This window comes from Hypanus sabinus, chromosome 7 (assembly GCF_030144855.1).
Source record: "Hypanus sabinus isolate sHypSab1 chromosome 7, sHypSab1.hap1, whole genome shotgun sequence".
NCBI lineage: Eukaryota > Metazoa > Chordata > Chondrichthyes > Myliobatiformes > Dasyatidae > Hypanus > Hypanus sabinus.
The window spans coordinates 178,104,026-178,119,135 of NC_082712.1; the positions used below are offsets into that span (position 1 = coordinate 178,104,026).

At 40.9% G+C, this 15,110-nt stretch overlaps 1 protein-coding gene across 3 annotated transcripts in view; it reads right to left on the reverse strand.

The window, feature by feature from the left end:
- The window catches only part of usp47 (ubiquitin specific peptidase 47), a 226,756-nt gene that overhangs the window by 103,531 nt on the left and 108,115 nt on the right, over positions 1 to 15,110 (reverse strand). For all 3 annotated transcript variants that reach the window (XM_059976219.1, XM_059976218.1, XM_059976217.1), the window contains exons 9-13: positions 14,075 to 14,170; positions 13,551 to 13,703; positions 11,816 to 11,983; positions 7,642 to 7,773; positions 5,596 to 5,672 (exon numbers count right to left, since the gene is read on the reverse strand). In XM_059976219.1, the coding sequence (XP_059832202.1) occupies positions 5,596 to 5,672; positions 7,642 to 7,773; positions 11,816 to 11,983; positions 13,551 to 13,703; positions 14,075 to 14,170 (626 nt within the window). The remainder of the gene's footprint in view (positions 1 to 5,595; positions 5,673 to 7,641; positions 7,774 to 11,815; positions 11,984 to 13,550; positions 13,704 to 14,074; positions 14,171 to 15,110) is intronic.

The following is a 15,110-nucleotide window of genomic DNA, read 5'->3' on the forward strand; positions in this document are numbered from 1 at the left end:
AAAGCAGAGCAACAATGGCGTGTGCTTCTGGGAAAATTAAGGAATGTGCAGGATAGATGTACTCAAAAAATGAAGAAATACTCATAGCCATATAGTACCACCATGACTGACAAGGGAATTCAAAGCTAATGTAAAAGCAAATGAAAGGGCATACAAATCAAAAATTAACAGGCAGATAGAGGATTGGGAAGCTTTTAAACACCTACAGAATGCAACAAAAAGAATTATTCGGGGGAGAAAAGATGAAATATGAAAGCAAGCTAGCAAACAATATAAAGTCGATATTAAAAGCTTTTTAAGTATGCAAACTATAAAAAGAGATGAGAGTGGATAGAGGACTGCTAGAAATGAGGCTGGAGAAATAATAACAGGGGACAAGGAGGTGGTAGATGAACTAAATGAGTATTTTGCATCAATCTTCACTGCAAAAGACACTTGCAATGTACCAGGTGTTGAAAGGTGTGAGGGAAGAGAAGTGAGTGCAATTACTATTACAAGGGAGAAGATTCTCAAAAAGCTGAAAGACCCATGGGTACATAGGTCACCTGGACCAGAGGAACTGTACCCCAGGGCTCCAAAAGAAAAAGGGGATGCAGTGGATGTTATATATTTGGACTTTCAGAAGACCCTTGACAAGGTGCCACATATGAGGCTGCTTACCAAGATTAGAGAATGGTATTACAGGAAAGTTAGAGGCATGGTTAGAGCATTGGTTGATTGGTAGGATACAATGAGTGGGAATAGAAGGATCTTTTTTTGGGTTGGCTGCCAGAGACTAGTGGTGTTCAGCAGGGGGTTGGTGTTGAGACTGCTTCTTTTGATGCTGTATATCAATGATTTAGATGATGGAATAGATGGCTTTCTTACCAAGTTTGCAGATGATACGAAGAATGGTGGAGGGGCAGATAGTTTTGAGGAAACTCGAAGGCTGTGGAAGGACTTAGATTAGAATAAAGGGCAAGAAAGTAGCAAATGAAATACAGTGCTGGAAAATGCACTGTGGTAGCAGAACAACTTTCTAAGCAGGAAAAATACCCAAAAATCTGAGATGCAAACGGACTTGGGAGTCCTTGTGCAGAACACTCTACCTTGTGCAGGTAGTCGATGGTGAGGAAGGCAAATGCAGTGTTAGCATTCATTTCAAGAGGTCTAGAATACAAGAACAGGGATGTGATGCTGAGGTTTTAAAAGGCACTGGTGAGGCCTCACCTAGAGCACTGTGAATGGTTTTGGGCTCATCTAAGAAAAGATGTGTTGCCATTGGATGTTCACAAGGGTGATTCTGGGAATGAAAGAGTTATCATATGAGGAACATTTGGTAGCTCTGGACCTGTACTCGTTGGAATTTAAAGGAATGATGAGGGATCTTATTGAAGCCTTTTGAATGCTGAAAGGCCCGGACAGAGTGGATGTGGAAAGGATGTTTCCTATGGTGGGAGAGTGTAGGACAAGAGGGCACAGCCTGGACAGAAGGGCATCCATTTATAACAGAGATGCTGAGAAATTTGTTTAGTCAGAGGGTGGTGAATTTGTGGAATTTGTTACCCCAGGCAGCTGTGGAAGCCAGTCGTTGGATGTATTTAAGGCAGAGCTTGATAGATACTTGATTGGACACTGCATCAGAGGTTACAGAGAGAAGGCCAGGGAGTGGGGCTGAGGGGGGAAAAGAATCAGCCATGATGGAAACGGCAGAGCAGACCCAATGGGCTAAATGGCCTAATTCTGCTCCTATGTCTTATAGTCTATTTTCTCCAAGCTTTCTACGAAAATAGGATAAATGGAATGAAATACATTCCTGCTGTTTGACAAATTTGAAGCAGAGTCAAGCACCTCCAGAGTGAAATTTGGGATAACAATATAAAAGATTAGAAGAAAGGGCATTTGATGTTCTGTCAGTGGTTAGATATAAAATCTAAAAGTAATTAATAAAAATTAATGCTATTTACAAGCTACAAAGAAATGGCACCTCTACGGAGTTACACTGGAAATTCAGACATTGAGTGCTAGAAGAGATCAAGGAAGTAAGGAGTCTTCCCGCAGGCCCTTCAGCCCATTATACTGTACTGTTTTTAAAAAACTTACTCTAAGATCAATCTAACAGTTCCCCCCCTATAACCCTCCATTTTCTTATCATCCACGTGCCTATCTAAAAGTCTCTCAAATGCCCCTAATGTACCTGCCTCTACCACCACCTCTGCTAAAGTTTCACACACTCACCATTCTCCATGTAAAAAAAAACTACCCCGACATCTCCCCGATACTTTCCTCCAGTCACCTTAAAACTCTCATATTAGCCATTTTTGTCCTGGGAAGAAGTCCCTGGCTAACTACTTGATCGATGCTTCTTATCTTGTGCACCTCTACCAAGGGACCGCTCATCCTCATTCGCTCCAAAGAGAAAAGCCCTAACGCATTTAACCTTTCCAACGTTGAAGTTTGCAGAATACACTCAGTGGGGCAAATGGGCTAATTCTGCTCCTATGTCTTTATGGTCTCATAAACGTGCTCTCTAATTCAAGCAGCATCTTGGTAAATCTCCTCTTTATAAATTGCTAATTGTTATTTAGGAATGCTAATTGTGTGAAAAGGGAATATTTAGAAGGATCAACAGAACTCATGTTAGAACTTTGCAACTCATGCTCTCAGCATTACTTTTATTTGCACTGTTGTCTTCTTTTGTATGTTGGTGGTTGTTAGTCTGTGTTTATGTGTACTTCTGTAAAATTCTGTAATAGTCTTTTTTTTAACCTGCAAATGCCTGGATGAAGATAAACCTGAAAGTAATATATGGTAACATATCTATACTTTTTATAATAAATTTACTTTGAACTTGGAAGGACAGGGTAACAGCTCTGGAATCAAACCGTGTTTGATCGGAGGAAGCATGGATGTCAGCTGGCCACACTAGTACATAATATGGGGTTAATGCGATGCTATAACAGCTCAGGTGTTCAGGAGTTTGCCGTTCAATTCCATCTCCGTTCTATAAGGATTCTCTGAACATCCTCCACATGGAATGTGTAGGTTTTCCCCGGATGCTTCAGTTTCCTCCCACAATCCAAGGACATACTGAGTAGGTTAATTGGTCATTGTAAACTGTCCTGTGATTAAGTTTGATTTAATTGGAGTTGTGGGGTTGCTGGGGCAGCTGAGGCTTGAAGGGCTTCCTCTGTGCTGCCGTGTTAAATCGATAAATAAGGTGTACGGCACCCTTTCCCTCATTGGTCAGGATATTTGAGTACAATTCAAAGAATGCACTCCATCTTTCATCACTGCCTTTTTACTTTACTGTCAACCTGCAATGCATTTCTCTGTAAGTACAGCACCATAATGTGCATTCCATTACAACTTCCCCTTTGGATGACTTCACTGCACCCATGTTTGGAATGATCTGCCAGAATGGCACACAACATTTCTCCACTGTACTTCTATACATGTGAAAACAAAAAAAGAAATTATTAATTGAACTCCACCCTGGACAGTCCCAAGCTCGCTATGAAAGGAGGAGGGTTGGGTATGAACTCCCCATGGACTGGTTATCCACATTCCTATCACTGGAAGAAAAACATTGTTATTTTTATTTCCTCAAAGTTCAAAGTAAATTCATTATCACAGTACATAAATAATTACCATTTATATCCCTGACATGCATTTTCTTGTGGGCATTCTTAAATCCAATAACCACAATAGAATCAATGACAGGCCAAACCAACCGGGCATACAACCAGTGTGCAAAAGACAAAAATGACAAAAAAGGAAAAAAGAAATAATAATATTAAATAACTAAGCAATAAGTATTGAGAAGATGACATGAAGAGGTTGTGGGAGGGTTGCATAGTAAGGATGGGTTAGAATGATCTTACGGTAGGTTAAATGGTTGGCACAACATCGTGGGCCAAAGAGTCTGCACGGTTCTATGTTCTTCCTCACAAATATTGTCTTCAGCTGATGTTGAAGCACTTTTTAAATTCCCAACGTCACTTCCTTCATTTTGCATTCCAGTTTTAGATTCATTAACAGATTAAAATACCATCCTACCTCCAAATCTGTGTGCCTTTGCTTCTCCCTGACACTCCCCTGGCATCCCCCGGACTCTCCGTCACTCCCCTGGCATCTCGCGGACTCTCCGTCACTCCCCTGGCATCTCCCGGACTCTCCGTCACTCCTATGGCATCTCCCGAACACTCCATCACTCCTCTGGCATCCCCTGGACTCTCCGTCACTCCCCTGGCATCTTTTGGACTCCTCCAGCACTCCTTTGGCATCCCCCGGACAATCCTGACACTTCCTTTGCATCTCTGAACTTTCCCAACACTCCTTTTAAACTTTACTTTCTATCAACTTACTTTTTATTTTGCTTATTTAGAGTTACAGTGCAGCTCAACAAGCCACACTGGCCAGTAATGCACACCTATTTAACACTAAGCTAATCACAGGACAATTTCCAATGACCAGTTAACCTACTAACCATTATGTCTTTGAAATGTGGGAAGAAACACACACAGTTCATGGGCACAAACTTCTTACAGGCAGTGGTGGGATTTGAACCCAGAACTCAGATGTTCTGAGCTGCAATATTGTCATGCTAATTGCTACCTACTGTGACAGCCAAATATAACACTTACAAACTAACTTTCATTTGCCATATATCAATTCACCTGTACATCCATGTCCCGCTGAAGGCAAATGGCAATTAATCTGAGCACAGAAATGAGCTACAAACAAAAAAACAACAGGAAGAACAAACAAAACGCCAGAGGAACTCAAAAGGTCAGGCAGCATCCATGGAAATGAATAAACAGTTCACAATTTGGGCCAAGACGCTTCATCTCCTGAAGTTCTGAAGACTCAGACCGAAACATCGACAGTTTATTCCCCCCCCACCCCCCCAGATGCTGCCTGACATGCTGAGTTCCTCCAGCATTTTGTGTGTGTTGCTCTGGGTTTCCAGCATCTGCAGAATCTCTCACGGGAAAAATTTTTTTTGTTTTGTGGCCTGACGCATAAAAATTAACTGGGGAATGGAAAACCTCTTTGTTCTTCAAAAACACTGTGGTACCTTTTACATCCAAATGAGGGGCAGGCAGGAGCCCTTAGCTTCTCAATCTAAGAGCAGAGTGGTGCTCTTCCAGTACTCTATTAGAGTGCTTAGATGGATACATGCTGAACACTAATGATTTTATTAAATACTTGGGTCTACATTACAAAGACAGGAAGAGAAAAACCTCAACTCTAAACAGATTCCACAACCTATGGATACACTTTCAAGGACTCTACAACTCATGTCTGCAGTACTTTTTTTGTATTTGTACAATTCATCTCCATTTGCACATTGGGCGTTTGTCAGTTGTTGCAAGTGTGTAGTTCTACTGTGAAATCCCACAAGAAAAAATAATCTCAGCGTTGTATATGATTACATACAGTAAATGAATACAAATTTACTTTGAACGTTGAAATGGTGTTCAGACATTTCTACTGATACTTCTGTTGTTGAAAGCTGTAACCAAGGAAGTTGTTTGCTGCCAATGTTAATATTTACATCTAACAGTCTCAAAGATACACAGTAAATAATATTAGTGAGTGCTGTGTAGTCACCTAGCAAGGGCGCTTGAGTAATAACCTCTGGTCACTGCGGAGCCACCATATGTTTTCCTAATATCATCTTGAGTGATCTAAAAAGGAAAAAAATACATAATTATATTCAATTGAAGTAACCCTGAAATCTACATATTCAATGTTACCACTTGCTTCTGGAAACTGCTTTAACTGAACAACTTTTAAAACATTTTTAAGAAATCTTTGATGAAATAGTTACACGCAAGTATTAACTTACTTCAACAAATATTAACTCCACCAGGTGAAGTCCAGTTATACTGTGATAGAGTGTAAAATACTGAAAGGAAGTAGGGTTAGTTCAAGAAAATGACATTATGGTAAACAATTACCCTTGACTTTAATTAATATCAGACTAAGGGACTAATTTCCATTTTAATTTTATTAATTTATAGATTCAATAATTTAGAGATTCTTTTGGCCTTTTGAACTGTGATGCCCAGCAACCCACCAATTTAACCCTAGCCTAATCACAGGACAATCTACAATGACCAATGAACCTACTATTTGATACACCTTTGGAATGTGTGAGGGAACCAGATCATTGAGAGTAAACCCACGCATACTGGGAAGGACATACAAACTCCTTACAGAAGACAGCAGAACTGAACTAGAATTCCAACGCCCCGAGCTACAATAGTGTCACACTAACCTCTAGACTACCGAGGCAACCCATTTCTTATATTTCTCTTAAAATTACCCCATCTAGATAGTCACAAACACAGCAATATTTTCCTGTATTTCACTGTTTTCTTTTGTAAAAATGGATTCTAAACACCAAACAAATATATTTGGCACCCAGCTAACAACCTCAAAAGTTTATTCCCTTCCACCCCGGCGCAGTGTGCATCGCCCACTGAATGTAGACACCTACCCTGGGATATCCCAATGACTCCCAAAACCACAACCATCAGCTTCCTCTCCAACACCCTCAAGCACTGTAGCAGCATATTGGATATGACTGTTAAATTCTTAGACTACTTGTTATTTTCATTGCAGTTTACTGATTAATCATCTGCTTGTAGATTATATAATTACTTACATAAAAGTAACTGCATAGTATGCTTCCTCATGGTCACAGTATGTATATGCAGTTGTGCCCCCAGAGGCTACAATGCTATGATTCTGGAAGCTTCTCTTGCTGTTGCATTACTTGAATAAGAGCTATCTCAATGGTTGAATCTGAATGGAATTTAGCTCATCTCTGGGTATAACAATAGCTAACCATAAGGCAGCACCATCTTAGTTTTTTGCTTCTCACTTCACATACTAGACCTCTATCACTGTTCATTTCAACTTCCCTTTGTTCTAATGCGAAGCAACAAGTTTTGAGCTTCTTTCCAGACTTCTGAAAGAATCTTGGATTAAAAACATCAGAACCCAACAAGCATCATCATCAAAAGTCTTCAATCAGTGTCTTAATGCCACCATCTCATGAACTACTCTGGATAGGCAAGAAATGCCAGCCTTCTCAGCATCTTGATTCTCTACAAAAGCTTTGACAAGGCTTACTTTTAAATAAGCAGCTATCATCTTAACAATGTTGGCACCACGACTTTTAATATAGCATAATGCTCTAATGTGCTTCACTGGGGTAAAATTCAAAACAGAATCTGTCACATAGCTGCATTAGAGTAAATTGTGGTCAAAAGCTCCACTGGAAAAGGAGGAAGGTTTACTAAGGGAATTTCAGAGCCTAGGACAATGGCAGCTACAAGCAGCTTCATTGGTGGCAAAGCTGTCAAAACCAGGACTATCTGATATACCAGAAATAGAAAAGTACTCACATCTCGATAAGGAAATTACAAAGAAAGGGAGTGAGTACAGACCGATATGGATGATAGCTAACTTGCAGCATACGGTGGGGGGGGGGGGGGGGGCGCAGGGAAAGAGGTTAGATTATAATTCAGAAATAACAGAGAGAACAGGAATGACAATAGTTTTATAAACTGAGGGGCGGTAGGGCATTTGTAAATCATACGGAGTTTGGCTGCATTCCTGTGTAGAAGGCATACTATGCTTGCTTACCCTGCTCACATGCTGATCATTGAAACTGTACCATTGCCCATCACTGAATGATTTAATACAGGCGTAGTAATGTCCACCAGCGGCACTGCCTGAATGAACCATAACCGAGAAGAGTTCATAAATCCAGCCACTCTGAAAGAATAGCACAGGGAGTAACCTTAAATACTTAAAAGTTATAAACAGGCAGAAAGTTATAAACTCAGCCAGCTCCATCACAGGCACTAGCCTCCCCAGCATAAAGTACATCTTCAGAAGGTGATGCCTCTTAAAAGGTGGCATCCATTATTATGGGCACCCATTACCCATGCTATCATCAGGTACAAGAGGTACAGGAGACTGAAGATAAATTCAATATTTCAGTAACAGCCTCTTCCCCTGTGTCATCAGATTTCGGAATGGACAATGAACCCATGAACATAACACTATTCTATTTTGCTCTCTTTTTGCATTTATATTTTTATTGTAATTTGTAGATTTTTTATTATGTATTGTAATCTACTGCTGCTACAAAACAATCTATTTCAGGACATATACCAATGATATTAAATCTGATTCTGACTTTTACTGCATCATTGAATGATACAACAGCACAGAAAAAAGGCATTGCCTGTGCTGGCTCTTAGAAAGAACAAGCCAATTAGTTCCAGTTGCCTGCATTTCCCCAAAATCTCTTCACACAAAACATTTCAAACTCGAGCACAAGGGAGAATAATCATCACGCCCACACGCTCTATCTCCGTACTTCTGCCAAACACCTTAAAAGACTAGGGAGGTGCACACTCCTTAACAGCGAATGTCTGCGTATGAAATTGTTTAACAGGGCTGATACACACAGTCATTGACAGATTGGGGTCAAGGTCCAGTGCCATGAGTGCATGATGACTGGGGACCCTTCACCGAAGTTGTGATGTATCATTTTCCACCGGCTCCACCGCTGAGGTCTTGGTTGGATCGCTCTTTGCCCAGAACCTCCACCTTGACCTTATCGCCATGGGTGACCCTATCAGGAGTTGAGCTCCAGATGGCACCATATGAGGGATCTCAGGAATTCACAAGCCTCTCCATCACAACAAGGTGATGGACCTTGCCTGGTTACCAACCCTTCTGCCACCTTACTTATTTTGTGAAAATTCTTTAATGCTTAAAAAATGCTGAACTGATCTTAGAGCAATTTCAAAACCAAGGCTGAGTGAACGGCTGCAACGCAACTGTGAGCAGACCCAAAATCAGCTTTATTATCGATGATATATCAATCTTATTAAAACCTATCAATTATTGAAAGGCCGTGCTTGATTGGATGTGGAGAGGATGATTTCTAAAGTGGGGGAATATAGCACTGGAGGGCATACCCTCAGTATATAAAGTTGTCCCTGTAGAACAGAGATGAGGAGGAATTTTGTTAGCCAAAGGCTGGTGAATCTGAAGAATTCATTACCACAGACAGCTGTGGAGGCCAAGTCAATGGCTGTATTTAAAGTGGAGGTTGAAAAGTTCTTAGTTAATAAGGGAGCCAAAAATTATGGGGAGAAAGCAGAAGAATAGGATTGAGAAGGATAATAAATCAGCCACAATGGAATGATGGAGCAGACACAATGGGCCAAATGGACTAATTCTATTTCTATGTCTTATGGTCATACTGTGTGTCATGAAATTTGTTTTGCGGCAGCAGTACAGCACAAAAGATTTTAAAAATTGCTCTAAGTTACAATAAGAAAGAAAAAAATAAGTAATGCAATAAGAGAGCAAAAAGTGAGGTAGTGTTCATAGCCCATTCAGAAATACAATGATGGAGGGGAAGAAGCTGTTCCCAAACATTGAGTCTCTCTCTTCAGGCTCTTGTTCCTCCTCCTGATGGTAGTAATGAAAAGAGGACATGTCCTGGGTGGTGGGGGTCTATATTGATGGACGCTGCCTTCTTCATGCATTGCCTATTGAAGATGTCCTCAATGGTGGGGAGTCCAGTGCCAATGATGGAGCTGGCTGAAATTACACATAGTTTTCCTGGACCTTTGCAAATAATGATACAAGCCCTGGAATTCTGGCAGCAGTAGCTATGTACAATTATTGTGAAATATTCATTCAAATACCAAAACAATGCAGCACCGCAAAAGACTGGTTAGACTGCAGTATTGGTCACCCACCAAACTACAAGAGTGATGTCGTAGCAATAGAAAACAGTGCAGAAGAGATCAGAATCAGGTTTACATGACAAAGTGTGGGTCTTTAGACTCCTGTATCTTGATAGTAGCAATGAGAAAATGCCATCTCAGATATTGAGGGTCTTTAGGGATGAATGCAGCCTTCACGAAGCAGAAGATATCCTCTATGATACCCGTGATGCAGCTGGCCGAGTCTGCAATCCTCTGCAGCTCTTGCAATCCTGTGCATTACAGCTCCCATACCAGGCTGTGATGCAACCAGCCAGAACCTTCTCCACGGTAATTTGATGACATACTAAATCTCCTAGCAAAGTCCAGCTGCTAGCGTGGCTAGCATGGCTTCTTTGTGACTGTATCATTGTGTTGGGCCCAAGATGTATCCTCTGAGATGTTGATACCCAAGAACTTGAAGCTGCTCACCCTTACCACTACGAACCCCTCAATGAGGAATGGTGTGTGTGTTATCCTGACTTCTCCTTCCTGAATTCCTTAGTTTTCCTGGCATTTATATAGAAGTACATCATTTATGTATCACCCAGCCAATTTATCTCATTCCTGTCTGCCGTCTTGCTGTCATTGCAGATTTTACCAACTGTGGTGTATTGGATCTTAGATTCTCAGATTGTTTAACTGTTAGTTTCTTCAGTTTAATTAACTGTCTACTTGTATTTTACACTACATTATATACACGGAACTGCCTAGTATCTTCCCTAGTGGTCACAGTATGTATATGCAGTTGCTCAATGCGTCCCCTCATTGCTATATTGGCATGATTCTGGAAGCTTCTCCTGGTACTGCATTATTTGAATAGGGATAGCTTATTGGTCAATTCTTATCTACAAATCTGAATGGAATTTTCCCTATCTTTGGGTATAAAAGTGCTGCACCACGATGTTAGTGGCATCTTAGTTCATAGCTCAGTAGACGTCTATCAGTTTGTTTTAATTTCTCTGTTGTATTAATGCTTCATAAAACGATCGTGAAGCAACTAGCTCTGTGCCTCTTTCCTGACTTCGAAATAACCTTAGATTAAGGCATCAGAATCCAGCAGTGTCATCTACAAATTTATAAAGGTATTTGAGCCACACAATCATAACTGTAGACAGCAGAGCTAAGCATGTACCCTCAAGGTGCGCCTACATTGATTGTCAGTGAGAAGATGAATTAATCACTGATTTGTAGTCTGCAGTCTCTGATAAGGAAGTTAAGGATCCAGTTGCAGAGGGAGGTAGAGGTTCAGGTTTTGAGTAACACTGAGGGAATGATGGCATTATTACCGAGCTACAATTGATCAACAGTGTCTCAGTGCTTTAAACCATAGTGGAGAGCCTGTGTGATTCCTGTAAATCTGTTGTGACAGTAAGCAAATTGAGGCAGATTTAGGTCCTTCCTCAGGCAGAAGTTAGACAGTGCAGATGGAAATGTTCAATTAGAGGGAAACATTGGTAGACTGGACAAAATGGTAGCAGATACATTTCATTTAAGTACATGCAAGTCATCAGAGGTCCCGAGTTTGAAACCAACCAGTTCCCTTGCACGATCTCCATCCGTGCCTGGGTTTAGTGTTGAGCTAGCAACTCAACCTCGTAAAAAAAAACCTGGAGAGGAACGGGCTCTGCCAGGTTTCAGATGCCCAAGACACACTGTATGATAAGCAATCACCAAAAAGATTGGTGCAAAAAGCTTGTCATGACGGCACCCCAACGACTCCACCAGGAGTTAAAGGTGCACACACACACAAGGACATTCACAGGAAAACAAAGTGCTTTCTAAATAGTGTAAAGGCATAAGGCTTAAAGACTTTGACAGGAATATTAGTAAAATTTTACTGACGTAAGAAAAAGTAATTTAAAAAAAGAGTTCTGACCTTCACATTGCAAACACAGCAGCTTATGTTTATCTGGATTAAACTCCATCTGCTCTCTATCAGCCATTTCCCCAACACATTCAGAAAGAACAAATTTCATGTATGTTGTAATAGACCCCAGAACAAAGTCACTGATCATACCACGTACCTTTTCGTTGCCTGCCTTTGAAGTTTTATCGCTAGTGCTGCTATTGTCCAGGCAGATGCCTTCGTCCACAACATCATCATTGGAGAAGTCATTGCTCAACTGATCACTGTGACAACTCCCTTCATTTTCAGCACCACTATCTGTGCAGCTCTCAGTCTGAGGAGATTTCTGTGAAAGCAAAACGTCCTGGATAGATCACAGAGTCAGACAGCATCTTTGACTAGACCCCAAGACACAGGAGCAGAATTATAGGCCATCTGGCCCATCAAGTCTGCTCTGCCATTCCATCATGGCTGATTTATTATCCGTCTCAACCCAGTCTCTTGTCTTATCCCCATAACCCAGTGACTAATCAAGAACCCATCAACCTCTGCTTTAAATAATTTGGCCTCCATACCTGTCTGTGGCAATGAATTCTATAGATTCACACCCCTCTGGTTAAAGAAATTCCCCCTTATCTCTGTTCTAAAAGGACATTGTTCTATTCTAGGCTGTACCCTCTGCTTGTAGACTCTCCCACTATAGGAGACATCCTCTCCGCGTCTTCTATATGTCTTTCAATATTTAATAGGTTCCCCCTCCCCAATTCTTTTAAATTTCAGAGAGTACAGGCCCAGAGCTCCTCAAATATTAAGAGTTAATCAATAGAGTGAACAACCAGAGACCTTTTTCCAGGGCAGAAATGGCTATACAAGGGAGTATTAATTTAAGGTGATTGGAGGCTAGTATAGGGGGAATGTCAGATTTTAAAAAAAAATAGTGAGTCTTTGTTACTCATTGCTAGGTCAGCATTCATGGGGCAAAGGACCTGTACTGTGCTATACTGTACTATGTTAATACACCACAGGATCAGGCCATTCAGCCCAACTAGTCTATGCCAATCACAGGGTCCACCCAGCTTGCTCTAATTCCCTGTCTATGACCTATATCCCTCTAAGCCCCTCCCCTCCATGTACCAATCCAAGTGCTTCTCAGTGATAACCAACGTACCTGCCTCAACCACATCCTCATTCCATATACTCACCATCCTCTTCCTGAAGTTGTCCTTCAGGTTCCTTCTAAAACTTTTTCCTCATCCTAAACCTGAGCTCCCAAGTTCTGGAGTTCTCTACCCTGAAGAATCTCTTTTTCTAATGTTTCTCCCATTTCTGTGAATGGCAGCTGAATCTCACCCACTTTGCTCATGGACTGTTTGTCCTACTCCCATCAGGGAGGAGGCTACATAGCATCCACGTCAGGACCACCAGACTCAAAAACAGTTACTTTCCCCAAGCAGTAAGGCCGATTAACATCTTCACCACAAGTTTATTATTTCCCATCAGTCACCTTATGGACAATTATTCAATCTATATATATTTAAAAACAATCTCGTGTATTAACATTCATTGTTTCTTACGGACTCATCTCACATCTTCAATATTTATTGCATATTTATTATTTTTTCTATTTTCACAGTGTGGTCATTTGCACACTGGTTGCTTGTCTATTCTATTATGCTTCTTGGATTTACTGAGTATGATAGCATGAAACTAATCTCAGGGTTGTATATGGTCACATAGGTACTCTGCTAATAAATTCACTTCAAACTTTTTTTTTGTGCTACATTAGATCCAGAGTAACAATTATTTTGTTCTCCTTTAGACTCGTGGACTGGAAAGGACATTAAACAATCTTCAATGTTGGAAATCCATTCTGCTGCCTCTCATCAGTGCAGCTGAGGTGGCATCGAACTTACTTCTTCTTCAAAGTCTATGAAAGGATTCATGTCCAACTCGGCTGGAAACGTCATTCGATCGTTCAGCTTTATTCTGTGCATTGTGGTGTAGTCAAAATCAAATCGCTTCAGCTGCAGTGTCAGCAGATACGGGAAATGAAGGAACTTTAGTCCCTACAGGGAAACAAAACAAGATTGCAAATCAGATTAAACATTTGGCACCAGTGGCATTGCAGGAGTTGTCAGTCAGCAATGAACTCAAAGCAGAACTGTCTTAGAGGCTCCAGCTCTGGATTTTTCCACAGGGTTTACTGCAAAAGGCTGTGAGTGGGTATAGCTTTCTGCCGTTCCTTTAGATTCACTAACTGTGTGGAGAGGGGGGTCCTGCTGCATGGGCAACAGCTTGCTCTCCATACAGTACTGCCCTAGCTTGCATACTGGCCTGTGTAGACAACTAGGTTGCAATATCTATGGTCAATCCTGACCAATAGAGAGCCTCAACAGGTAAGTACACCAACACATTTGTACCACTTGAAATAATTTACCTTGCGGGCATCACATTTTTTCTTACAGCGTTCACAGAAGTATTGGTTGGGGCCATCCAGGGTCTCAGGCTGGACAAACGCTTGCAAAGCTTCTTCCTGGAATACCAGAATAGGCAAATAAAACTTCAGTGTACTAACAGCTAACTGACTTCCAATCATGCATTCCTTCAGCAATAATGTTAAAGGGAAAAGACAGTGTACACAGCTTGTTTCAATAATGTGATTCAAGGTCAAGTTTATTGTCATACATGTACACTTCCAAACGAAGCAATGTTTCTCTGGATCAAGGTGCACAACACAGTACATAGAACTCACACAAAACACAAAAATTACCACAACTAGAAAATAACAAAATATACAGTATTCCACAAAATTGATATTTAATTCCACAATCCCTTATCTGAAAACTGAAAAGCTCTGAAAACCAAAGTTTTTTTTGTGGGGTGTGGAGCGTGTCGTAACAAGGCTTGTTTGGCGTGCCAACAGCTGATGTCACTCAGGTGTGAAGTGGCAGCACTAACAGAGGCTGCCAGACATCAGTTGTGGCTCAGCGCTCGTACTGGTTACACGTGCATTTGCTGTTCACTGATATTTTGTGTTCACTGGTAACTTTGTGTTTAATTTCACTGTGAAAATGTCAAAAAGAGCTGCAGATACCCCTATGGGTAACAATGAGAAAAAGAGAAGGAAGCATCTATCATTATCAATAATGCAGAAAGTGGAGTTATTGCAGAAGCTTGATTGTGGTGTGTCTGTGCGGCATGATGATAGTAGTGATGATGATGACAGTGAACACAGGTGAAAAAATACCCATAGGCGATATGGTGAAAATGTGTGATCAGTTAATTGATGACCTTGAACAACGCGCATTTATCAGTAAGCAAGAGATTATGGAAGTTTACTCAGTTAAAGAGAGATTACTTAGACATAAACCTATGTTAATGAGACACATGAAGAAGTCTTTAAAAACAGTCTGTCGTAGTGCTGTTTCATAACTTGAGAATCCTGTTCCATCAGGTACCTGTGGGTTTAGCTT